At 47.7% G+C, this 26,194-nt stretch overlaps 1 protein-coding gene across 1 annotated transcript in view; it reads right to left on the bottom strand.

Annotated features, from left to right (window-relative positions):
- Positions 1-2,096: 2,096 nt before the first annotated feature.
- GRK4 (G protein-coupled receptor kinase 4) overlaps positions 2,097-26,194 on the bottom strand; it is a 28,196-nt gene continuing 4,098 nt past the window's right edge. The window contains exons 4-17 of the mRNA XM_049789902.1: positions 26,005-26,117; positions 25,311-25,392; positions 23,955-24,051; positions 21,866-21,958; positions 20,751-20,814; positions 15,213-15,353; positions 13,825-14,015; positions 11,793-11,830; positions 10,707-10,796; positions 9,200-9,408; positions 6,355-6,492; positions 5,905-6,042; positions 4,850-4,984; positions 2,097-2,150 (exon numbers count right to left, since the gene is read on the bottom strand). Of these exons, the coding sequence (XP_049645859.1) occupies positions 2,097-2,150; positions 4,850-4,984; positions 5,905-6,042; positions 6,355-6,492; positions 9,200-9,408; positions 10,707-10,796; positions 11,793-11,830; positions 13,825-14,015; positions 15,213-15,353; positions 20,751-20,814; positions 21,866-21,958; positions 23,955-24,051; positions 25,311-25,392; positions 26,005-26,117 (1,583 nt within the window). The remainder of the gene's footprint in view (positions 2,151-4,849; positions 4,985-5,904; positions 6,043-6,354; positions 6,493-9,199; positions 9,409-10,706; positions 10,797-11,792; positions 11,831-13,824; positions 14,016-15,212; positions 15,354-20,750; positions 20,815-21,865; positions 21,959-23,954; positions 24,052-25,310; positions 25,393-26,004; positions 26,118-26,194) is intronic.

The raw sequence follows: 26,194 nt of genomic DNA, 5'->3' as shown, positions 1-26,194 counted from the left end.
TATATACTTTTTGATCAAAGAGCATTTTAGAAGAGGCTATTAAATTTTCATGCGTTAAAAGCCTCTTATGACTTTGTAACTAATGTGCACATTTTTTATGTTTGTATCAAATAATCTTGCAATATTTATATCTTTTTTTTGGGGGGGTCACACCCGACAGCTCTCAGGGGTTATCCTGGCAGGCTCGGGAGACCATATGGGATGCAGGGATTCGAACCCTTGTCCTTCTGTATGCAAGGCAAACACTCTACCTCCATGCTATCTCTCCAGCCCCCACAATATTTATTTATTTGGTTTTTGGGTCACATCCGGCAGCGTTCAGGGGTTACTCCTGGCTCTATGCTCAGAAATCGCTCAGGGAACCATATGGGATGCCGGAATTTGAACCACCGTCCTTCTGCATGCAAGGCAAATGCCTTACCTCCATGCTGTCTCTTCAGCCCATATATCTTATCAAACGTTTTTGTGGGGGAGATTTGCCACACCCATCTATGTGCAAGCCTTATTCCTGCTTCTATGCTTAGAGGCACTCCTGTCGGGGCTCAAAGAAACATAAACAGTGCCCAGAATCAAACCAGGGTCAGCCACATTACCTCCTTGACTCTCCAGTCCAGATTTTTATTAAAATATTTTGGTTGACCTCTGTGGCTGCTTTATGTGACTATTCCATAGGCATTTGGAAGAAAGGTGTACTTTCAACAATATCAAAGGATATTGTCTTACAATGTGGACACACACATTCATAAGATGCACAATAGGTCCATCTATTTGGACATTCTAAGGGTGGATTAAACTCCTCTTTGCTGCTTTAAAAGTCATTTCTGACCACTGATGTATCTGAAGTAACTTCACAACATAAAAACTCTGGTCCTGACACCAAGTCTGTGGTCATTGATTTTTCTTCATCCGTGTTTGCCTGGTGAAAACCTTTGAGATTCGCCTCAGCACTTACTCTTTTAGGCATATCTCAAGCACAGGTTAGTTGGGCTCAGCCTGAATAGGTGAGGTAAAGCCATCTGCATACACTGGGTGATGTGTCAAACTGGGTACTTGCGACCTGTCCTAGCTCAATATTACCTAAGGAAAGAAGTGACCTCCGGGGCCAGAGAGATAGCATGGAAGGTAAGGCATTTGCCTTGCATGCAGAAGGACGGTGGTTCGAATCCTAGCATCCCATATGGTCCCCTGAGCTTGCCAGGAGCGATTTCTGAGCGTAGAGCCAGGAGTAACCTGAGTGCTGCTGGGTGTGACCAAAAAACAATATATAAATAAATAAAAAGAAAGTGACCTCCCAGGATATTGCCTACTGGGGGTGTTTCCTTGGAAATATAGTCCCAAATGCTACTATGCCATAGAAGCTCATAAACCACTCAAGTGCTCTATAACTTGGGGCTCTCTGTACCCCACCATGAGACACTCCTGCAGTTTCCAAGCAAAGCCTACAAAGTGTTGAAGGCTTGGAAGCCACAAAGGTCCATGAAGGTGACAGTTTTCTGCCTCACCGGCCTCCCCACTCAAACCCAAGAAAAAGCCCAGTCCACCAAGACCATTGCCTGCCTTAGCACTTCAGCTTTAAGATGGTTTGTATTCCCTACAACTCCTCACCAGGTGTAGCCCAACTTCAGAAAATGGTTCTCCCCCAGCCCTAAGTAACACTCCACCTTTACACCTGGGGATATGTATGGTCCTATCGGCAGCTTCCAAGAAAGCAAGACCCATAGAGGACCTGCCTGAGTTCTAGGACCTGCCCTTGGAATCCAGTGCTCTGCCTCCCCCTTGGACACCTACATGCCTTGGTTGCTGGCTTCAGAGGTGGTGAGCAGTCCCTACTGGCCGACAGCCTAGCATCAGCATTCTAGTAGTCCAGGAGCACAGGAGAAGGGGCTGCTCAGGACCAGATTCATCAGCAGGGAAGGAGAAGAGTTGAGGGGACAGCAATGAGGGGGATTTCCAGGGTCCCAGAATCCACCAGTGACTTGTTCTTCAACATCAATTTTAGGTGACAGTTTGGAATCCCTGGAACGCAGTGAAGACTCAACATGCTCCAAGCCGGGGCACGTGTTTGCTACCAGTCACAGAGGGCCAGTCTGGGACAGTCAGTATCGGGTGCTCTGTTCGTCCACCTTCTCGGAGCTGGGGTTGAGGCAGATCTGCGACAGGGCAGAAGAGGGGCAGTCACCACCCAGGCCAGGGGCCTAAACTCCTCACTCCAGCTGCGACAATCCTAAATCATCACTATTGGCAGTAAACCATCACAATGTAGGGGGTGCTCAAAAATACCAGATGTCATTGGCTCCCCACCCTCTCTACCTTGGCCCTATTTGCATGTTCCTGAGAGCAGCTCCAGTGGGGGAGGTGCCCCAGCTGCCCTATGGTAGGGCACCAGTAAGGATCAGACCAGGCTCAGAAACAGGCAGCAGGACAAAGACCAAGTTCCCCGAGAAAACACGGGCTCGAGAAAGCACCAGATTTTCACCCGAGGCTTGCCTTTTGATTTGTTTTTGCTTTTTGAACCACAATGCCAGTCTATTTCTAGTTTGAGAAGAGGAGAAACCCTGTGGTGCCAGAGCGCATGCCTGGAATTCCCACATGTAAAGCAGGTGTTCTAGTACTCAACTTGCCCACGCCCCATCTTCAGGACCACATAATGTATCCCAAGAACTACTAGGGGGTCGTTCCTGTGCACAGAGCCAGGAATAGATTAGGAACCGTCAGATGTGGCTCCAAAACCACCCTCTCTAAAAAGACTTCCCCATACATGGGAGAATGGACAGATAAAAATTTCACAGGAGGGGCCGGGCGGTGGCGCTCGAGGTAAGGTGCCTGCCTTACCTGCGCTAGCCTAGGAGACGGACCGCGGTTCGATCCCCCGGCGTCCCATATGGTCCCCCAAGCCAGGAGCGACTTCTGAGCGCATAGCCAGGAGTAACCCCTGAGCATCACCGGGTGTGGCCCAAAAACCAAAAAAAAAAAAAAAAAATTTCACAGGAAAGGGGAAATTCCCAAGGTTCAGTCTACTGTATAAAGTCCTTGCAAAACACTCTTCTACCCCACAAGATAATTAGTTCTCACTGCAAAATCACTGGGTAATGAGGGAGGCTCATTGTACTTAATACAGTACAACAATCTAAATAAGAGGCTTTCAATAGTCTCTATGATATGGTTTGAGTCTAGATAAAGTGTTTTTGTTTTGGGGGCCAGAGCAATAGAGCAGTGGTAGAACATTTGCCTTGCATGCGGCCGATCCAAGATGAACCTCAGTTCAATCCCTGGCATCCCATATGGTCGGTCCCCTAACTAGGAGCGATTTCTGAGTGTACAGCCAGGAGTAACCCTTGAGCTTCACCGGGGTAACCCCTGAGCCCAAAGATCTGAGCCACAAAACAAAATAATAAAATGTTTCTGTTTTTGGCCACACCTGCAAGTGTTCAGTGGCTATTTCTAGTTTAGTGCTTAGGGTTTGCTCCCTGTGGGTTTGGCAGAGCTAGGGATCAAATCAAGGGCTCCCTACCTGCAAAGCCTGCACTGGAGCCCTTGAGCCATGTCCTTGGCCCTATATAAAATGCTCTGTTATTGGCAGATTAATTTTTTTCAAGGCTTGTAAGCCATGGCTTAGAACAGTCTTCAAGGACCAGAGAGATAGTACAATGGGTAGGGGTGTTTGCCTTGCATGTGGCCAACTCAGGTTTAATCACCAGCATTCCAAATGGTCCCCCAAGTATGCAAAGAGTGATTCCTGAGTGCAGAACCAGGAGTAACCCCTGAGCACTGCTGGGCATGGCACCCAAAAACAAACATAAAGAATAGTCTTCATACTAACAGCAGCAACATGCAAGCACTTTTCTGGCTGCCCCTCCATAGCCTCTAAAGGCCAACTTTTTTTTTTTTTTTTTTTTGGTTTTGGTTTTGGTTTTGGTTTTGGTTTTTGGGTCACACCCGGCAGCGCTCATGGGTTACTCCTGGCTCTATACTCAGAAATCACTCCTGGCAGGCTCATGTGAGATGCCGGAATTCAAACCACCGACCTTTTTTTTGGGGGGGGGTCACACCCGGCAGCGCTCAGGGGCTACTCCTGGCTCTACGCTCAGAAATCGCTCCTGGCAGGCTCAGGGGACCATATGGGACGCTGGGATTTGAACCACCAACCTTCTGCATGCAAAGCAAACGCCTTCCCTCCATGCTATCTCTCTGGCCCCAGAAGGCCCACTTCTAACTCACAAACAGTATGATGCCTGGAAGTGGCTTGAAGAGGTGGGGCACAGGTTTTGCATGCTAGAAGACCTTGGAACCACTTCATAACCCCAACACTGATGGGAGTTGCCTCAAATTTAAAAAATAATATGAGGAGGGGCCAGCAAGGTAGCGCTAGGGTTAAGGTGTCTGCCTTGCAAGCACTAGCCAAGGAAGGATCCCAGTTCTATCCCCCGGTGTCCCAAATGGACCCCCAAGCCAGAGGCAATTTCTGAGCGCTTAGCCAGGAGTAACCCCTGAGCATCAAGCAGGTGTGGCCCAAAAACCAAAAAAAACAAAAAATTTATTGGAATATAAAAAAATAAAAAATTAAAAAAAATAAATAAAATGATGAGGCCAGAGATAGGTGTAACATGTAGGATGTTTGTCTTGCATTTGGGCCAATCCAGATTTGATCCCCAGCACTCAATATGGGCCCCCCCCCCCACCAAGCCTGCCAGGAGTGATTCCTGAGTGCAGAGCCTGGATTAAGCCCTGCCACTACTGATTGTGGCCCCTCAAATAGTAATGATAAGGCACTGAAAAATGAAAAGGTTCTAATCTCAAAAAATGTTCCTTCTGACACTGTATTAGACAACAAACCATTTGTAAAGCTTACCCTGTTTCTGAGTAATCTATAGAAGAAGCCTTTCTTGGGTGACGTCACCACATGTTCATTCTCAGCACAATCTAATTTCAGGCTTTTCTCATTCGAGATTTCATTTATGTCCTTGAAGCATTCAGATTCAATCATCTGCACCCACAGGAGAACAGAGGCCGGCCAGGAGGTCAGATGCACTCCCTGGCACCAGGCCCTGCTCTAGCAGCCTGACCACCATTAACTTTGCTTTCTTGTCACAACTGAGCCATCGTGGCTCAGTGTTCAGGGTCGGTCTCTGCAATGCTCAGGGACCATGAGAACCTGCAGAGCATGCAAACAGCCCCTAAACTCCTCAGTCCTCTCTCTGGTCCCTGACCTCTTTTGTTGTTAGAAATATACCTTCCTCTTCCTTTCCCTGAGGCCACCCCAAAACAATTAACTTCCAGTCTGCATAGGGAACAAAATAGGACCAGAAACTTCCATCAGACTCAAGACAGTCGGATGTTGGGGCTGAGCAATGTGACAGTGGGTAGATTCTTGCCTTGTAAGCAGCCAACCTGGGTTTGATCCCTAACACCTATGTGGTCCCCAAGCATGACTAGGAGTAACCTCTGAGTACCTCGAGGTGTGGCAAAAAAAAAAAAAAAAAAAAAAAAAAGACTCAGGGGCTGAAGGAGTAGTACAGCATTTGTCTAACACATGGCTGACTGGAGATTTATCCCCATATTCCATGTCTCCTGAGCCTACCAGGAGCTATTTCTGAGTACAGAGCCAGGAGTAACCCCTGAGAACCACTGGGTATAGCCCAAACACACCCCCCCCCAAAAAAAAGGACTCAAGATGAAGATGGTGCCTCCTGCAGAGTGACCAAAAGCAATTTCTAGGCAAAACCTTATTTTTTTTACATGTTTTGGATATACATATGGTCACCCTATGTGACCATATGGCCACCCACAAGATCTGCACATGGTCCCACAGATGATCACAAGTCACCCAGAGTCACACATTTACCCAGGACCCCTCAGTGGCTGTCGCCGTGAGATGTGACCAGCACAGGGATGGACACTAACTACCTCGTTCTGCCAAGGAATGGAGACAGAGCCCGTGGCAAACTGGGCGTAGAAGGAGGAATCGGAGGTGTCGAGGTGGACGCCTTTCACGGAGGAGAACTGGCCAATCTCCAGGACATCCTTACAGTACACGGCCTGTGGCTGTGTGGCAAGAACCCACCAGAGAAGTGTGGGGGCCTGGGTGGGTCGCAGCTCCCCTTGTGCACATGAACCCTGTATCATGCAGCAGGCATTATGTGCATGCACGAATCCCCTCTCAGGGGGTTGATTTCTTCAGGGGGTCTGGGGCAGACAGCAGCTGCCAGGCCCCATCTTCTTCCAGGAAATGTCTCCCAGTACCCCGATACCCTGGCATGCTCCATAGAGATCCCTGTGACCCCCCATAGGGTCCCCATAGGCAAAAGAGAGAGGGCAGGTATACAGAGGTGTGGAGAAGAAGTGCTCAGGACTTACATCAGGACAGAAGGGGGGCTCAAGCATATTTGCCTCCAGCCTCCGGAAGTTGATGCTTCTGAAGAAAGGGTGTTCTTTCACTTCAGCTGCCCCTCTGCCCTGGCACCCCAGACGATTCTTGGGGTTCTTGGTGAGCAACTGTGAGAGGCACAAAAAGAATCCATTCCAACCACCAGGCAGCGAGAGAATCCATGCCTTATACAGTGCTGGGTAGAGGTCCCACATGCCTCCCACAGCAGAATCACATTAGTGCTGCTCCAGCCAGGGACCTATGTCAGCCTGTACACTGAACAACCACTGAGGGCACAGACAGGCAAAGACCGACACAGCAAAGGGCCAGAGTGAAACATGGAGCTTGGGTACTGGCCTTGCAAGGCCAGTTTGAGTTCGATCCTTGGCACCACACAGGGTCTCCTGAGTTCTGCCAGGAGTGAACCCTGAGTAGAGAACCAAGAGTAAGCCCTGAGCACTGCTGGGTACAGTTCAAAATACAGATTCTCAGGGACCAGAGCGATAGCACAGTAGTAAGGCTTTTGCCTTGCACATGGCCAACACAGGACAAACCCCGGTTCGAATCCCAGCATCCCATATAGTCCCCTGAGCCTGCCAGGAGTGAATTGTGAGCATAGAGCCAGGAGTAGCCCTGTGCACTGCCGGGTGAGACCCAAAAAACAAAACAAAACAAAAAGAAAAGCAGAGTAGCAGCATGGTATGGGGTGGGGGGAGGCAGGAAAAGGGCAACTCTGTCCCTGAAACTATGATAATAAAACAAACAGAAAGAAAAGATTTGGAGGAGAAAGACAGATGTGAAATAAGGGATTCCAAGGGCCAAAGGGACTCAGATGCCTTGGCGAGATTAAGAAAGGACAGAACTTGGAGCTGGAGCGGTGGCATCTATCTGCCTTGTGTGCACTAGCCTAGGACAGACCACGGTTCCCATATGGTCCCCCAAGCCAGGAGCTATTTCTGAGCACATAGCCAGGAGTAACCCCTGAGTGTCACGGGGTGTGGCTGAAAAAACAAAAAACAAAAAAAGAGAGAGACAGAGTGATAGTACAGCAGTTAAGGTATTTGGCTTGCATGCAGCTGACCAGGGAATGACCCAGGTTCATTCCCTGGCATCTCATATGGTCTCTCAAGCCTGCTAGGAGCAATTTCTGAGCACAGAGCCAGAAATAACTACTCTTAGTACCACCAGATGTGACATGTGCGCATTCTCGAACACGCGTGTACACACACACACACACACACACACAGGACAGAACTAAATATCTAAGTTACAGAACCAACAGCACTTAAAACAGAGACCCAAACTTCAACACCAAACTTAAAAAGGGGCTGTGATGATGGCAAGGATAGGAAAGCATGGGAGTGGTGGGTGGTAGTGGCAAGGGAAGGATCGGAAGGACTCTGGGGACACTGGTAGAGGGAGATTGATTGGTGCTGAAACACTGTCTAGAATTCAACTATGAATAACTTTGTATCACAATGCTTTAAATAAAAAATAAAAAAAAACCACTTTAGAAAGTCTCTGTTACTCATATCTTAAAAGCAGCACTCCTCAAAAGTTCACTCCTGGGGCCGGAGAGATAGCATGGAGGTAAGGCATTTGCCTTTCATGCAGAAGGTCATTGGTTTGATCCCAGCATCCCATAGGGTCCCCCGAGCCTGCCAGGAGCGATTTCTGAGTATGGAGCATGGAGCCATGAGTAACCCTTGAGCACTGCCAGGTGTGACCCAAAAACCAAAAAAAAAAAAAAAAAAAAAGGTTCACTCCTCAGGGGCCAGAGCAGTGGTGCAGCATTAGGGCATTTGCCTTGCATGTGGCTGACCTAGGACAGACCGTGGTTCGATCCCTTGGTGTCCCATATGGTCCCCCCCCAAGCCAGGAGTGGTTTCTAAGCGCATAGCCAGGAGTAACCTCCTAGTGTCACTGAGTGTGGCCCCCCTAAAAAAAAAAAAGTTCACTCCTCACAAGAAGTGAACTCTTCACAAGTTCAAAGTGGCCTTGTTGGGGCCGGGTAGGTGGCGCTGGAGGTAAGGTGTCTGCCTTGCAAGCGCTAGCCAAGGAAGGACCGCGGTTCGATCCCCCGGCGTCCCATATGGTCCCCCCAAGCCAGGGGCGATTTCTGAGCGCATAGCCAGGAGTAACCCCTGAGCGTCAAACGGGTATGGCCCAAAAACAAAAACAAAAATAAATAAATAAATAAGTTAATTAATTAATTAATTAAATTAAAAATCAAAGTGGCCTTGCTAGCATACGACCCTTCAACCCATGACAATTTCCTAAAAAGTCGGGAGTCCTTTTATATGCCGGTATATGGCATGCTGAAACTTATTCCAGCTTCAGGGATGAGTGATCTGTCCCCCTCTTACTTTTAAGAAGTAACTTACTTTTAAGACTTTTAGGAAGTTTTTCAGGGGTTGAAGGGTCGTCTTATACGCAGGAAAATACAGAAGTTATTCCTTGGTTTTGGGGCCACGGTGGGATTGTTCAGGGTTACAATGTACCAGGGAAGGAACTCAGGTTCCAGGGTGTACAGTTTACACTCAGCCCCCAGCACTCTCTGGTCTGTATCTACAGTCATGGTCATCAGAAAGCCTGACTGCCCTCATGGCTTCCCAAGAAAGATCTGGGCCCAAACCCCACCCAGGGCCAGCGGGGCAGTTGTAAGGGTTATGGGCAGACTGCACATGGGGGCTGCTTCCCCGGAAGAAAGGAAGCCACCAGAAGGAGTCTGAGTGTGGCTCAAAGTGGCCCAACCTTGTTATCTAAATATGGCCCTGGCCAGGGGTGGGGAGCCCTTCCCAGCAGGACCCACTTGGCTCCCTGAGCCTGACCCACCATTCTGCAGATGGATTTGGCATCCTCAGAAAACTTCCTGGAATATTCCTCCATGTCATTCTGCACTCTTCGGTCTACCTCCTCCCGCGGAATTTTCTCTTTGAATTTTCTGAATGGAGAATGTCCCTGAATCATTTCATATATCAGACAGCCAAGTCCCCACCAATCAGGACTAAACGTGTATTTTCCATTACTGAGCACTTCAGGAGCTACACAACAGATACAGGAAATGTCAATTACATTAGTGTTGAATTCAGGAGTCTCTTGTAATTAATGCCAGATAGTACATCTTAAACTCTATGCGAGTGTATGTGTATATGCTGGTCACACACGAACAAGGTATGTGCTCCACCAGACACACCAGACCTGGAAATTTCTAATGTCTTACAACATGGGCCAACCTTAAAATAACAATAAATGAAAGAAGTTAGATGCAAAAAGTAAATAGCGAGGTGGCGCTAGAGGTAAGGTGTCTGCCGTGCAAGTGCTAGCCAAGGAAGGACCGTGGTTCAATACACCCCCCCCCTGCATCCCACATGGTCCCCCCAAGCCAGGGGCGATTTCTGAGCGCTTAGCCAGGAATAACCCCTGAGCATCAAACGAGTGTGGCCCGGAAAAACAAAAAACAAAAACAAACAAACAAAGAAAAAAGTAAATAACAAAGAATTCTATTTAAATTAAATAAGCACAAGAAGAAGAGTTAGCATAGGGTGAAAGCACTTGCTTTGCATTTAGCCAACCCATATGGAGCACTAGGAGTAATCCCAAAGCACAGAAATTGAATAAGCCCTGATTACTGCCAGGTGTGGTCCCCAAACAAAGACCAGTCAGATGGGCTGAGGGATAAGAATGGGAACAAAGTAGACTTTGGTCTTAGTCTACGAGGGCTGGAAGCAATGGACACTGGAAGGCCTGTATTGGGAGTAATAAAATGTCCCTGTATTAATCAGGGTCCAAGCCATGTGATTGGCAACCAGGACTTGCATGGCGTTAATGTGTCTCCTACAGCAGGGAGACAGTACAATCCACCTGCTACTGGAAACTGTTCAGATACTCTATGGACTGATGGAGGCAGGTGCTCTAGAGAAAACCCCTGGGCACAGGCACGTATCCAGTCTCTGGCAAGATACCTAGCAGCAGGTGGCAAAGGTCAGTCCTGAGAGGTAACGCTGCTGGGTGAGGGCCACGCACGCGCACCTCCTCCCTCTGCAGTCTTCCCAAGGCAGCTTTGACATTCTGAGGTGGGCATTTCTCTTGGGTGCTGAGGCCTGTGAGTATCTGCAAGGTTGGGTCTGTAGCCTTTTGCTACTGATGTGCTGTCTCTCTCTTTGCAGGGTTGACCAGGAAGAAAGGATAGTGGCCTTGCTAGGTCTTTACATAGACTTTACACAGCCCATATACTGACTTCAAAGGCCCAGCTAATCCAGGTGTCCACAGCATGGTGTCTAGCCCTAAGAATGTACATCTACAGAGAAAGTGTGTGGCTGATGCCACAGAGTGCACATACCCATGTAGCCGACGGTTCCAGCTCTTCCCCGAACCACGGTGCCCTCTGGGACCTCGACAGCTAAGCCAAGATCTGAAATCCGAATGTGTCCTGTGTGTGTTCAAATACATCGCACAGATCATGGTGGAGTGCATACACTTGAACAGCAGTGAGAAGTGAGACTGAAAGGGCCCATGGGTAATGCCCATGGATGGCAATGAGAGAACTTCAAGCTCATAAAGAGGGCGTTCTAGGAGCTGGAGCAATAGTACAGCAGAAAGAGAGCAGTCTAGAGTTGCAGAGAGCCAGGTAAATAAATGTTGCCATCCAAAATAAATAAATAAATAAACAAAATAGGAGCTGGGGGGGCAGAGCAATAGTGTAATGGGCAGGGTGTTTGTTTTGCATGCAGCAGACCAAGGTTCAATCCCAGGCACCACAGGTCCCCAGAGCCTGGCAGAAGTTACTGAGAGAGCATAGTGTGACACTCAGAGACACTGGAGCATAGTGTGACACTCCAGTGACACTGGAGACCAGGGGAATAGCACTGTGCGTAGCTTTCCAAAGAGCCATTCCTAGAACTGCACAGTGTTGAGGGTCACCAGATGGAGCCACGCTGTCAGGTTCCGGAGCCCCGGAGGAGTGCTGGGTAAGATCCTAAGTCAGGGCATATGTGCCATGAAGAGAGGATTCCCAGTTTTCTCACTGCAACCATGGCCCAAGCGAGATGTAGTCAGGCTCTGAGAGTGGGAAAGACATCAACCATCCCACATGGCTGGTGATTTTCACTTAAACTTCTCAAGGGGCACAACTGGGCACCTAGACTGCTGACCCAAAGCGCAGTGCTCCCAGCTTAGGATGGGTCACCAGGACCAGGAACACCATGACCATGACTCACATGGGCTGAATGTGGATGCACAGCAAGAAACAGGAGGAAGAGAGAAGCTGTGCTGAGTTTCCAGTGTGCTAAATTCAGGTGGTTTCTGCTGCACCTAAACAGAGGCCAGGGCGAGGCCCTCTGCATGCGAGTACAGAGGGAAGGTGCCACACAACCCAGAGACCTTCTCTTTCTGGGCCCCACCCAACAAGTCTGTCAGACACACTTACCACAATCATCCAGGAGAATATTCTCAGGCTTTAAGTCTCTACAAGGAAAGAAACAACAAGCTGTCACTGGGAGGCCAGCACCTTCTCGATGAGCACAGGGACATCTGTCCTTCCACTTCATTTATCACAGGGGGGTTTGTGGGTGTACCTATTTAAGACCCTAGACCCACCCATTTCTGGGAGGGGTCTTGGGAACCGGATAGTAGGTGTAACCTTACCTGCGAGACCCTCCCATTCCTGGGAGGGGTCTGGGAAATGTTATATAAGGCTTGGACCAAGGGAATTCGGGCTTTTTGGCTTTTTGCCCTTTTGGCTCTTTGCCCTTTCTGCGCTGCTGTGCGCTCTGGCTTCTGGGTTTCTGTGTTCTGGTCTTTGACCAGCATGGAGCCCAAAGGGAAGATGGCTAACAGGAAATAAGATGCAGGGCTAGCAAAATATTGCTGTGCTTGAAGGGTTATGAATAGGCCACACACACGTGGTGGCTAGGGCCTGAATAAAGTTGATGCTTCCTAATGGCTGCGTGTGAGTGAGTGATTTCACCTGGGCCTGGAACTCGCCGGCTGCATGAAGGTTGCAGAGCCACGTGGACTGGAATGGCACGGAGAGAAATCCACCGCCATCCAGCCCCATCTTTAATTATTTAATACAACAGGGGTTCCATCTCAATCAGGAGGCCTCAGACAGAACCAGACACGTCTGTTATGAGCTGGGAAGTGAGCAGGGAGAAGGAGACAGTGCTAATAAACTGGGTCAATACAGTAAAGGTTCCCAAATGAGGATTTAGTGTTTTTTGGAGGGTTAGGTAGATATGAATTAAATCTTCTTTCTGTCATTTATCAGCGGGAGCAGAGGGAATGAAGCTCCCCAGACTCCCTCCTTACAAGAGTGAGCTTAAAGCCATGTGGGAGCGTGGAACTCCCTCAGTCTCCTTGCAGAAATGGGTTCGATGGGAGGGGACAGAGAGGGACTTGGTCTCACCGTAGGAGTGGACTTGAGGGGAACAGGAGCCTAGGGGCAGGAGGCTCCTCCAGTCTCCCTGCAGAGGTGGGCCTGAGGGAAGGCGACAGGGGGCAGGGCTCCCCATTCTCCCTGCAGGGGTGGGCGGTCTCCTGCTCCTGGACCAGACTGTGGTTCTGTGGAGAGCTGCAGATTTCTTTCCCGACTACTCAGGCTGGGGGCACCTCTGCTGGAATTTTTTTTTTTCTGTCTTTTTTTTTCTGCTGGACTTTTAAGGGCAAGGTAGGGACTGGCTCTGGGGTTCCTGTGCTGAATAAGAGGAGAAAGCTCGGGCCGGAGAGATAGCATGGAGGTAAGGCGTTTGCCTTTCATGCAGGAGGTCATCGGTTCGAATCCCGGCGCCCCATATGGTCCCCTGTGCCTGCCAGGAGCAATTTCTGAGCCTGGAGCCAGGAATAACCCCTGAGCACTGCCAGGTGTGACCCAAAAACCAAAAAAAAAAAGAGGAGAAAGCTCAGGACACTGATGGCAGAGATACAAAAGGATCCAGAGACAGCCACAGGACAGGGCAATGTGGGCCAAGGATGCCAGCATGGAACAGACGCAAGTTTGGGGACCAGTTAGGAAGCCCTGGTGAGGGACTGGGATAGGGAATTCAGAGACCAGCCCTGCATTCATTGTTGGTAGGTGATTACTCAGATGGGACTGCAGCATCACGCAGGGCATGAGGCAAATCCAAACCCCAAACACACAGACAGACCCAGCTCCCATCACTGCCACCCAGTCCTCAGCCAGAGTCTCAAACATTCATCCATGCAAAGAAGTGTTGTAGGGCGCCGCTGCCCCAGCACAGCAGCGAGAGACCTGGTGCTCCGGTAAACTAAAATGGCTCCTCCCCTCTCAAGAGCAGATTGGCGTTCTCAGTGGGGCCCCACATAGAGGAGACGCAAGCTGGAGTTAGAGGGAGCTGTAGTAGGACTCGGCACAGCCCAGAGCAGCACCGCCTACACTTGGTCACACAGTCTCTCATTAGGCCATATCCCAGAAAGTGACAGGCCCAGCCCTGCCATCCTACCTGTACACGATCCGCTCCCTCTGTAGGTCCTCCAGGCCACAACAGAGCTCGGCTGCATAGAACACGACGCGCTTCTCCTCCAAGCCCGGCTTGCCCAGATTGTGTATATGGAACTTGAGGTCGCCTCCGTTCATAATGGTCAGCACCAAGCACAAGGCTTCTCTGGTTTCATATGTGTAGGCCAGACTCACCTAGATGGCAGCAGTGCAGAGACAGGAAGGCCCTTCTCACACACTGTCATCACTGCAGGCTGCTGAGACTCAGGGCGGCCGGTCTGGCAGTGCTAGTGAGACAGGAGTAATACAGGACATGAAACACAGCCGGGCTACAGCCACATACGAGGCAAGTGACTTAACCTATGGACTATCTGACACTGGAAGTTAAGAGTTTGATTTAGAAAATAGAAGAGGAGAATCCCCACCCAAAGAAAGGGTCATACAATTCCAAATCGAGTTTTCCTTGTTTTGATTTTTGAACTGTGCCCAGCAGTGCTCAGGGGTGACTGACTGACTCCTGGCTCTGGACTAAGAAATTATTCCTAATGAGCTCAGAGAACCTTGCTGGGGATCAAACCCAGGTCAACTGCATGCAAAATAAGGAACCTACACATTATACTATTGCCCCATCCCATACACAAATTAGGGTACCAGCATCCTGTCTCCCTTCTTACAACCTAGAGAATATTTCTTTTTGTTAGTTGGTTTGGATTTTTTTTAGGCTATACCTAGCTCTGCACTTCAGAATCACTCCCAGTAATGCTTGGGGGATCATATGGGATGCCAGGGATCAAACTCGGGTCGAAATCGAAATTGTGCAAGGCAAATACCCTCCCCATTTTGCTATTGCTCCAGCCTCTGCTGAGAAATATTTCTATCTCATGCTTTTGTTTTATTTTGGGGTCACGTCTGGTTGTGCTCAGGCAGAGATCAGAGGACTTACCCTGGCTCTGCACTCAGGAATCACTCCTGGCTGGCTCGGGGAACCATATGGAGTGCCAGGGATCAAACCTGGGTCACGGGGCCGAAGGGATAGCATGGAGGTAAGGCATGTGCCTTTCATGCAGAAGGATGATGGTTCGAATCCCAGCATCCCATATGGTCCCCCGGGCCTGTCTGGAGTGATTTCTGAGCATAGAGCCAGGAGTAATCCCTGAGCGCTGCCGGGTGTGGACCCACCCCCCCCAAAACAAAACAAAACAAAACCTGGGTCATACAGGGTAAGTATCTTACCACTGGACCAAGAGGGCTGTGAGTCCAAGTGCATGGGGGTACACAGATTGATGGTCACACTGGTGGCCCTTGGTGGGAGAGAAGCAGACAGAAGCTCAGAGCAAGGCTGAGGTCTCCACCTGGGTGCAGAGATATGAAGAAAATTGGGGAGATACTTACTACAAACCTGCTGTGCACTTTTTCCAGAAGCTTTTTCTCATTCAAAGCCATGGCTTCGCCATTCCTCCGCTTGATCCTCTTCTTCTCTAGCTTTTTACAGGCATACATCTTCCCTGTAGCTCGCACTTGGCAGGCACAAACCTAATTTAAGGAGAAATGACTTTTGTGCCTAGAATGCCCAGCTGAGCCCAATTGGGGGCAGGGGGGAGTGTGGGCTTCCAGGGGCCCTCAGAGTGGGTACAGGTGGGAGTGAAAAGTTGTAATGCAGCCTCAGAGGGACACATGCAAAACGACTTTATGGGGGACAGTGGTCTGTCTAGTGGTTTTATTTTAGTTTTTTTGAGCTACACCCAATGCTCACCCATATGGTCATATGAGATGCCAGGAATTGGACAAGGGTCGGCAGCCTACGTGCAAGGCAAGTGCCCTCCTCACTGTTCTATTTATTTCTCTGGCCATTACTGATTTTTTGTTTTTGTTTCTTTGGTTTTTGGGTCACACCTGGCAGTGCCCAGGGGTCACTCCTGGCTCTATGCTCAGAAATCGCTCCTAGCAGGCTCGGGGGACCATATGGGATGTCGAGATTCTTACCATCGTCCTTCTGCATGCAAGGCAAATGCCTTACCTCCATGGTATCTCTCCGGCCTCATATTACTGCTTTTTTTTGTTTTTGTTTTATTTTTTGGGTCACACCCAGCAGTGCTCAGGGGTCACTCCTGGCTCTACACTCAGAAATCACTCCTGGCAGGCTCAGGGGACCATATGGGATGCTGAGATTTGAACCACTGACCTTCTGCGTGCAAGGCAAATGCCTTACTTCCATGCTATCTCTCTGGGCCCATTACTGCTTTTTTTTAAACTTTAAGAATATATAAAAATGCACTGGTGATGGGTGGTGTTCTTTACATGACTGAAACCCAAACACAATCATGTATGTAATCAAGGTGTTTAAATAAATTAAAAAAAAATATATATATATATAAAAAGTTGGGGCCTGAGAGGTGGCGCTAGAGGTATCTATCTGCCTTGCAAGTGCTAGCCAAGGAAGGACCGTGGTTTGATCCCCCAGCGTCCCATGTGGTCCCCGCAAGCCATGGGCAATTTCTGAGTGCTTAGCCAGGAGTAAGCCCTGAGCATCAAACGGGTGTGGCCCAAAAAAAAAACAAAAAAACAAACAAACAAAAAAAAAGAATATATATATATATATATATATATATATATATATATATATATATATATATATATAAAGAAAAGAATATATAAAAATATATGCTGGAGATATAGGTCAAAGGGCTGGAGCACATGAAGCATGCATAAAGTCTGGGTTCAATCTGGGTATCATAGCCCTGAGCACCATTAGAAACAACTCCTGAGCATAGTAGCAACCCCCCTCCCAATTAAAACCTAAGAATATGAGGAAATGGGGCAGGTGAGGTGGCGCTGAGGTAAAGTGTCTGCCTTGCAAGCGCTAGCCAAGGAAGGACCGAGGTTCGATCCCCTGGCATCCCATATGGTCCCCCCAAGCCAGGGGCAATTTCTGAGCACTTAGCCAGGAGTAACCCCTGAGCATCAAACAGGTGTGGCCCCCAAAAACAAACAAACAAACAAAAAAAAAGAATATGAGTAAGTATAATTTAAAACTTCATATTTTTATTCTTAGATCTTTTTTTTTGGGGGGGTGGGGGTTGGGGCCACACCCAGTGGTGCTCACAGGTTACTTCTGGCTATCTGCTCAGAAATAGCTCCTGGCAGGCACGGGGACCATGTGGGATGCCGGGATTCGAACCAACCACCTTAGGTCCTGGATCAGCTGCTTGCAAAGCAAATGCCGCTGTGCTATCTCTCCGGCCCCTTATTCTTAGATCTTACAGTAGCATTTACACATTAACTTATATTGCAAAAGTATCTTTCTTTTTTGTTTGTTTTTGTTTTTTGAGCCACACCCTGTGACACTCAGGGTTAACTCCTGACTATGAGCTCAGAAATTGCTCCTAGCTTGGGGGACCATATGGGATGCTGGGGGATTTAACCGCAGTCCATTTTAGGCTAGCATGGGCCAGGCAGATGCCTTACCTCTTGCGCCACTGCTCTAGCCTGCAAAAGTATCTTTCTAAACATACTCAATTGTTTTGGGGTGCCCAGGCCTGCTCCCAAGTCAGTTGCTAGGGTTCTCCAAGTACTAGTTGGGGGTCTGTGCCATGCCAGGAGTTGAAACCCAGCCTCCACATGAAATACTCTGCCCCAGCCCCTATAAGAATATTTCAAATACACAAAAGTGAGGGCAGTGTGTGAGCTCCCAAACCCGGTTCCTGGATCATAGGAATCAGCTCCCCTCCTTCCCAAACCCACCACAGGATCACTTTTCAAAGAAAAAGAGAAGGGCCAGGGAGGGGCCTGAGTACATGTCTGGAACAGGCCAGGCCCAAGCTAGGTCCCCAAAGGTCCCCATGACCTCTGGGTGTGGGCCTGTAAGAAAGCAGATAACATCACCTAACCCCAACTGAAGAATCCTGAAGGTCAAATATATGACCTGTGGAAAATGGTCTAAGAGCTAAGTGTAATGATGTGACTCCCCAAAAGGCTATGAAAGTGCCACAGTGAAGTAGCTAGACAGCTGAGTCAGCCTGAGACATGCTCCTGCCAGAATCTGGCTTTCAGTGAAATCTGCACTGAGGATTCCCAGAACACTGGACCCAGTTTCGGTCAGACTGATGATGACATTCACTTTCCCTCTCTAGTCCTCAGACTCCTCCTCTTTCTGTAGCTGAAGATCCCCAGAGGTCTCTAACCCAGAATCCTGAATCTCCTGATGGATAGGCTAACTGTTGCCCCAGAATCTTCTGTCTCTTTCTGATGAACGTGTCATCTATCCTACATGTGGCCAAACTAGAATGTCCTATTCTGCTGACACTAGACTCTGGTCATTGTGCTTTCAACTTCTGTTCTTCAACAGAAACTGACCAGGACAGCAGAAAAACAGGCACTTGAAAGTGATTTACTTTCATGCTCTGGGGGATATACTGTCAGAAGGGATTACTGAGAGAATTGTCATGAAGGCAACAATCAGACTTGGCAGGACTGTGTAGAATCATATATATATATGATATATATACATATATACACAAGCATATATATGTATATTGTTTGTTGTTGTTTTGGCCACATCAAACTGTTCTCAAGATTCACTCCTGCGAGCTCAAGAGGAACCATCTGAGGTGCAAGGGATCAGCCATGTGCAAGGCAGGCACCTTCCCTGCTGTACTATCAGTGCAGCCCCATGAGCTGTAAGATAATATAACCACTGTGGGAACCAACTCCCCACCAGGTAAAAGCCACTGAAATAGAGACCACCCTTGGCACATGCCTCTGGGGCAATTGCTCTTTAGCTATGCTAGAGAAGTGTTGGTGGCCTCGACTTCTGAGTGGAACTTGAAACCCAGTGGGGCTGAGGTCTTAGGCAGTGTGTCGCCAGCTTCTGACTTCATATGCTGTCACATTCCCCAAGGTTCTCTGCCGCTGGAGACTTGGAAATGCCTGAGCTTCCCCAAGACTCCAGAGAACTAAAGAGGTGGCTGACATCTCATCAGACCCAGTGAAGTGGGATTGCCAATGAAGTCTCTGCAAGATCACCATCATGTCTAAGAGCCTCTCACCACTCTCCTGGGTGCAGCAGTGCATGCTACACTGAGTATGTTTACTCACATACATTGAATAGTCAGCAATTTCATAATAGGCCCCATCTAGCATAGACATTTAGGCTGTCTCAACTTAGAGAAATACAGCTACAACATTACAACAAAATTATCTTTTCAGTCAACACAATATGGCCAAGAAGACTCTGTTGTACCATCAAACAAGAGGAAAAGAGAAAAAGACTATGCTGAGGAATTTGAAGTGAAAAGTTAGATTGCAAAGGCCTTTTTTTTTTTTTTTTTTTTTTTTTGGTTTTTGGGCCACACCCGGCAGTGCTCAGGGGTCACTCCTGGCTGTCTGCTCAGAAATAGCTCCTGGCAGGCACAGGGAACATGGGACACCGGGATTCGAACCAACCACCTTTGGTCCTGGATCTGCTGCTTGCAAGGCAAACGGCACTGTGCTATCTCTCCGGGCCCCGCAAAGGACTTTTTTTGTACCTTTTGTTCCATCTTACTTCTTTCTTACTGTGTGATGCACTTGTTCCCAGGAGATACTCAAGGAAACACATTATCTCTAGATAGATGTTCTTATAGAGTACTGTCTTTCAAATAAGATGGTAGGGGCTGGAGTGATGGCGCAACAGCAGGACATTTGCCTTGCACATGGCTGACCCAGAACGAATCTGGTTCAATCCCCGGCATCCCATTTGGTCCCCCAAGCCAGGAGGGATTACTGAGAGCATAGCCAGAAGTAGCCCCTGAGCATCAAAACCAAACCAAAACAAAAAAAAATCAGATGGTATATGGAAACATTTCTTTAATTTAAAAATGAATGTTTTCTAGGGGCTGGAGAGATAGCACGAGGTAGGGTGTTTGCCTTGCATGTAGGATGGTGGTTTGAATTACGGCATCCCATATGGTCCCCCAGGACCTGCCAGGAGCGATTTCTGAGCATAGAGCCAGGAGTAACCCCTGAGCACAGCCAGGTATAACCCAAAAACCAACAACAACAAAAAAATTAATGTTTTCTTATAGATATGTGCATTAAGGCTCAAGTAGGCTATGTGGTTTTTGTAGATGCATTAACAACTTATACAGTTTTACATATGTTTAAATCTGTACATATTTTTGGGCCCGGAGAGATAGCACAGCAGCGTTTGCCTTGCAAGCAGCCGATCCAGGACCAAAGGTGGTTGGTTCGAATCCCGGTGTCCCATAGCGTCCCCCGTGCCTGCCAGGAGCTATTTTTGAGCAGATAGCCAGGAGTAACCCCTGAGCACCGCCGGGTGTGGCCCCCAAACCAATAAATAAATAAATACATAAATAAATAAATAAATAAAATGTACATATTTTTACAAACTTTTGTTGTTGTTTTAAAAAGGAAGTGCAGGGCCAGAGAGATAGCATGGAGGTAAGGCGTTTGCCTTTCATGCAGGAGGTCATCGGTTCGAATCCCGGTGCCCCATATGGTCCCCCGTGCCTGCCAGGAGCAATTTCTGAGCCTGGAGCCAGGAATAACCCTGAGCACTGCCGGGTGTGACCCAAAAACTACAAAATAAATAAATAAATAAATAAATAAATAAATAAATAAATAAATAAATAAATAAATAAATAAATAAATAAATAAAATAAAAATAAAAAGGAAGTGCAGGGGCCAAAGAGATAGCACAGAGGTAGGGCATTTGCCTTGCACGCAGAAGGACGATGGCTCGAATTCCAGCATCCCATATGGTCCCCTGAGCCTGCCAGGAGCGATTTCTGAGCGTAGAGCCTAGAGTAAGATAAGCCCTGAGCGATGCCAGGTGTGACCCAAAAACAAACAAATGAAAACAAAAAAGGAAATGCAGTCCCCAGCAATACCTTTTAGAGACCATTTTACCTGGAGATGAGTTTGTGAACTCACCTCCCCAAATCCACCTTTTCCTAGAATTCTGTAATATCGAAATGTTTTCTTTGTTACTGGGCGCCTAGTTTAAAAGGAAAAAGATTAGGCGTTAGACCTCAGCATCACTTTGTTTTGTTTTGTTTTGTTGCTCTTGTTCTTTTTTGGTACTTGGGCACTCCGGTGATGTTTAGGGTTTCCTGCCTCTGTTGCGGGACTCGAGGAACCCTCTGTGATTCTGGGGTTGTGAACCCTGGCCAGCAGCATTCAAAGCAAGCCTTTCTGTTTTTCACCTTTCTGCTACCTCCTTTCCCTGAGAGGCAGGAACATATCTGTGGCATCCTGGAGCTCCCTCTAGTGGACAGCGCTCCGCTGCAGTGACTACTGCAGCCAAAGAAAATCCACACAACAGGCAGAACAGAAAAGGGAGGCCTGCGACTCTCAGAAGAAAGGTCTGTGGATTTTCCTGTAGATTCTCTCTGACAAATCACAAAGGTTGGGGGGAAAAGATTTATTTCCAATATGTGCTCCTTCAGGAAAGAAACTCAGTATCTCAAGAGAGCATTTGAACTGGAAACTCCTCGGCCAGTGTTAGCTGGAACAATGACAACACTAGTGGCAGCTAATCTATTTTACATACAGTGTCCTGTACTAAGAATTTGACTCATGTTCCTCAGGTGGCCCTGGTCTGTCTAGAGAAGGTGTATCATTACCTCCAGTACACAAAGGAAGGGCCAAGTCTTGTGGAGACTAAGCCCCAGGCCACAGCAAATATGGCAACTGCTCCCGAGCTAAGCACCAGCAAGGCTAAATGACTTTAAAACAGACAGAGCCATTCAGATGAGGAGGGCCACATTCAGACTATTGGAGGGGAATATGTTTCCCTATTAATTTGCCTTTAGAAAAAGTTACTATTGGGGCTGAAGCAATAGTACAGCAGATAGGGTGTTTGGCTTACATGCTGCCAACCCAGGTTCAATTCCCCGGCATTCCATATGGTCCCAAGCTTGCCAGGAGTGATTCCCCAGCACAGAGTCAGGAGTGATCCCTGAGCACCTCCAGATGTGGCACCAGAAACAAAAACAAGAACAAAAAAAGAAAATTTACTCTTTGTTTGAATTTCAAATACAACATACCTTTCTAGCCATTTCCACTGTAAAAATCGATAAAAATAGGCAGTTTCTTGGTATTCTTTGAAAGGTTCTCCACTTAAATAGTTACAAACAGATCTAGAAAAAACATTTTATACAATTAAATATACTTAACTTGCTACAATATGAAAAGCAAACATGCCTAGTGCATTAACAAACATTGAGAATGGAAAAATCAATCCTCAATCAACACACTGAACTGAGTATACTGAAAACAGTGGTATTCTAGAATGTTAACACTTTTGCTGAAAATAGGAAGACCTCAAAAGAAACCCTATCATGTACCGTCCTGAAGTCAAAGGCTCTTTTGGTGTGTATGTACAATCAGAAAAATGTAAATTGATCAAATTCATAAGCCATGGGCCAGAGTGGGTAGGGCTCTTGCCTTGCATGTGGCCAACCTGGGTTTGATCCCCAGCATTCCATGTGGTCCCAAGCCAATCAGGAGTGATGCCTGAGTGTAGAGCACACCTTTTGGTGTGGTTCAAAAACAAACCAAAAAAATCCATAAGCCAGTAAAAAGAGAAAAGTTGAGACTGTACTGGTGGTACAAGTGTGTGCAAGAAGGTGTGGGTCTGAGAAGAGAAAGTGTCTCGTAATTTGGACTATATCTGAATGATGAGTCCTTGGGGGAGAAAATGTTGATAAGGAACAGCAGTTTTCATACTGGGAAACAGGCCCCGAATTATGCTACAGATTTCTTTTATTATTTGGTTACAGGTTTACTCCTGACTCAGCACTCAGGATTAGTACAGAGAGTAAGGCAAAAGGGGGATATGGCACAAGCCCCCACCCTTACAAGCTGTCCTTGGGGAAGCCCAAGACTGTTGCTTATCTTGTGTTCTGCTCTGTCTCTGTCAGCAGTTCAGCTCCCCTCTGCTCACAGGCCCCTTTCTCTCCCAAGAGAGGGGCGCCATGTCCCCTCCCTGTCCAACTATAGGGGTTGTGAGATAAGGTGACCAGGGGATCATGTAGGTCCTTGTAAGCGGGAGATGTGGGCACAGAGGCCAAGTGAAGGCTAAGCCAGGACAAGCAAAACTGCTGTGCTGTGGCCTAGAGGCTGCAGGTCTAGAAGCTAGAAAAGACCTTTTACCTCTATTCAGTGCCTCATTCTCAGACCCTGTTCTAAGTAAATAAACGGGTACTGTTGGAAGCCACCAGGTCTGAGGGAGCAGGAATGGACTCTGCCTGCCCATAGGCTATAAGCTCGTACAGAGCAGTGAAGAATTGGTCCTGTCATCTTAACACCAGAGACTGCATGAAAGGCCAAATAGATGCTTTCCAGAAGAACTGACAGGTGCTAATACTGCAATCTTCAGTTGATGCTTCTGTTCACCTGCTCTCCACTGTACCCCAAAGGGAGAAACCATTGGAGAACAGAGCATGCATAAAATAGAGCAGCCTTGGAACCCAGTGCCAGTGAGCATGGCCCCACGTGAAAACAGGTTCTTAGCAAATGTCATTTATATGAGAAAGTCTTAAGGGTGACCAGAAACCGACTGAAGTGACAACCTCCTAAAGAGAGGAAAGGAGTCCAAGACAGACATGGAGGAGAATGTAGTGACCGAACAGAAGCAGGAAATACCCTTTCCTGACTCCTAAAGAGAGGGACCCTCCAATCCTATGACCAAAAGGAATAAAACCCAGCTACCAGCTGCCCTAGAGCTCCAACTTCCATGGGAGCACCCCTTCTTGAGTCCATAGTGGACACAAGGTTCCAAGACCGCCTCAGAAACCACTCTTTATCCATATTCATAAAGAAGGGAGCTAGCTAGCTAAAGCAAATGAGATGGAGTTTGCCTGTCCAGAAAGTCAAGATGTGGAGAAAGGGCCTTTGCAGCAAGTGTAATGGTCATGGAAATCATCTCTGGAACATGGTATTCTGGAAGGTTGAGTGGAAAGGGCCAGAGCAGACAAAGCCTTGCCAGGCCTTGTATGCAGGAACTTGCCCTGCTCTTAAGCTTTCTGTTCAAAGGGACCCCTTAGGCAAGGTGTCTTGAGAATTGCCCCCCTGCATAAAAGTTCCCCACTCCTACCCCAGACTTCTCTGTCAGGTATAGCCCAACCCTCTTACCTTGTGCACTCCTCAAAGACTTCTCTGGAAGGATTCTCCTTTAGCTCCAGCCTACATCTCATTACCACAGACAGAGGAATTTCTGGCAAAAGAGCTGCTGCCCTCTTAACATAGTAAAACCAAATAGGTAGCAATTAATGATGTTATGATTTACCAATTGTGACAGACTTAAGAATTACTGAATAGGGGCCGGAGAGATAGCATGGAGGTAAGGCGTTTGCCTTTCATGCAGGAGGTCATCGGTTCGAATCCCGGCGTCCCATATGGTCCCCCGTGCCTGCCAGGAGCAATTTCTGAGCCTGGAGCCAGGAATAACCCCTGAGCACTGCCGGGTGTGACCCAAAAACCACAAAAAAAAAAAAAAAAAAAAAAAAAAAGAATTACTGAATAACTTAATGGCTAACAAAAGAGTACAGTAGGTTGAGTGTTTCCCTTGTACTCAGTCAACCCAGGTTTGATTCCAGGCATCCCATATAGTCCCCCGAGCACCACCAGAGTAATTCCGTATGTATTTTTTTTGTTTTGTTTTATTTTTGGGCCACACTTAGTGGTGTTCAAAGGTTACTATAGGCTCTATACTCAGAAATTATTCCTGGAAGGCTCAGGGGACCATATGGAATGCTGAGCATCAAACCCAGATCTGCCATATACAAAATAAGAACCTCACCTGCCATACTATCTCTTTTGACCCCAGTCCCAAGAATAATTCCTGAGGGCAGAGCCAGGAGTAAAACCCTGAACACTGCTGGGTGTACTCCTACCGTCCCCCCCAAATAAAAAGAATATTGACCAACTACAGAATATAACATATGGGCTCAAAGCATCACCTTCACTTGCAACCCCAACCTTATTTTCCAGAGTTCAGTGACCTGCCTGTCTTTTAGGCCCACACATCCAAATGGACTGAGAACAAGCTGCCAACAGATGGGAGGGGCAATACCCCCGTCCTGTCCCTACTGCCAGGCGACCCATGACCATGTAGATGGACTAGAGTCCAGACATGCTCTGTGTAGGTGAGAGGACCATTCTGACATAGAGAAGACCCTTGGGGCCCTGCACTTAGAGAGGCAACATGCCTGTCTCATTGACAGACACTGCCAGGGTCACAGCAACAACTAATTACTACGGATTAGAGTAAACTTTGAAATGGAGAAGGTTGGGGGCCAGACAGATAGCATAGCAGCAGGACACTTGCCTTGCACGTGGCCGACCCAGAACAGACCTGAGTTTGATTTCCAGCATCCCAGATGGTCCCCTGAGTCTGTCAGGAGCAATTTCTGATGCAGAGCCAGGAGTAACCCCTGAGCATTTCCAGGTGTGGCCCCCCCCCCAAAAAAAAAAAAAAGAAAAGAAAACATACCTTAGTACTAAAGAAATGATCTAAGACTAACAGCCCACAGTCTCTTCGGCTCTCATCAGCAGTTGTTTCATAATTGGCCTATTGCAAAGATGAGGGGAAGGATAGTGTTAGTTTTGTTGAGTGGGCTGTGCTTCTACTGACCTAACCAGACTTCAGATTCCCCCATACTGGAGATAATCTGGCGCTCTACAAGTTAGTTGACCAAGCCAAGAGTCTTAGCCACTTTCTCCCCAACCCCTCATTTTCATTTTTATCTTCCTTTTTTTTTGGGGGGGGGTCACACCCAGCTACTCCTAGCTCTACACTCAGAAATCGCCCCTGGCAGGCTTAGGGGACCATATGGGATGTCTGGATTTGAACCACCATCCTTCTGCATGCAAGGCAAATAAATGCCTTACCTCCGTGCTATCTCTCTGGCCCCCATTTTTTTTTTGTTTTTGTTTTTTGTTTTTTGTTTTTTTTTTTGGTTTTTGGGCCACACCCGGCGGTGCTCAGGGGTTACTCCTGGCTGTCTGCTCAGAAATAGCTCCTGGCAGGCACGGGGACCATATTCGAACCAACCACCTTTGGTCCTGGATCGGCTGCTTGCAAGGCAAAGGGCGCTGTGCTATCTCTCCGGGCCCTCTGGCCCCCATTTTTATCTTCAATGTCACAGAATTCAGTGGCTGAGCATCAAGGTCAATGGCTTACCACTGCATCCAGGAATTCAATGCAGCTCTTGAGGACATCCTTTGACTCACAGAACTGCCTGAAGAGGAGTCGTCCTATTGGCTGCTTCTCACAAAGGCTGTAAAAATCCTTTTCTAGGTGAAGACAAAGAAGAAGCAAATGAATAAAATGGTTAAATTTTTTTTTTTTTTTTAGTTTTTGCGTCACACCC

Source organism: Suncus etruscus, chromosome 16 (assembly GCF_024139225.1).
Source record: "Suncus etruscus isolate mSunEtr1 chromosome 16, mSunEtr1.pri.cur, whole genome shotgun sequence".
NCBI lineage: Eukaryota > Metazoa > Chordata > Mammalia > Eulipotyphla > Soricidae > Suncus > Suncus etruscus.
This window is presented reverse-complemented; position numbering and strand designations above follow the sequence as displayed.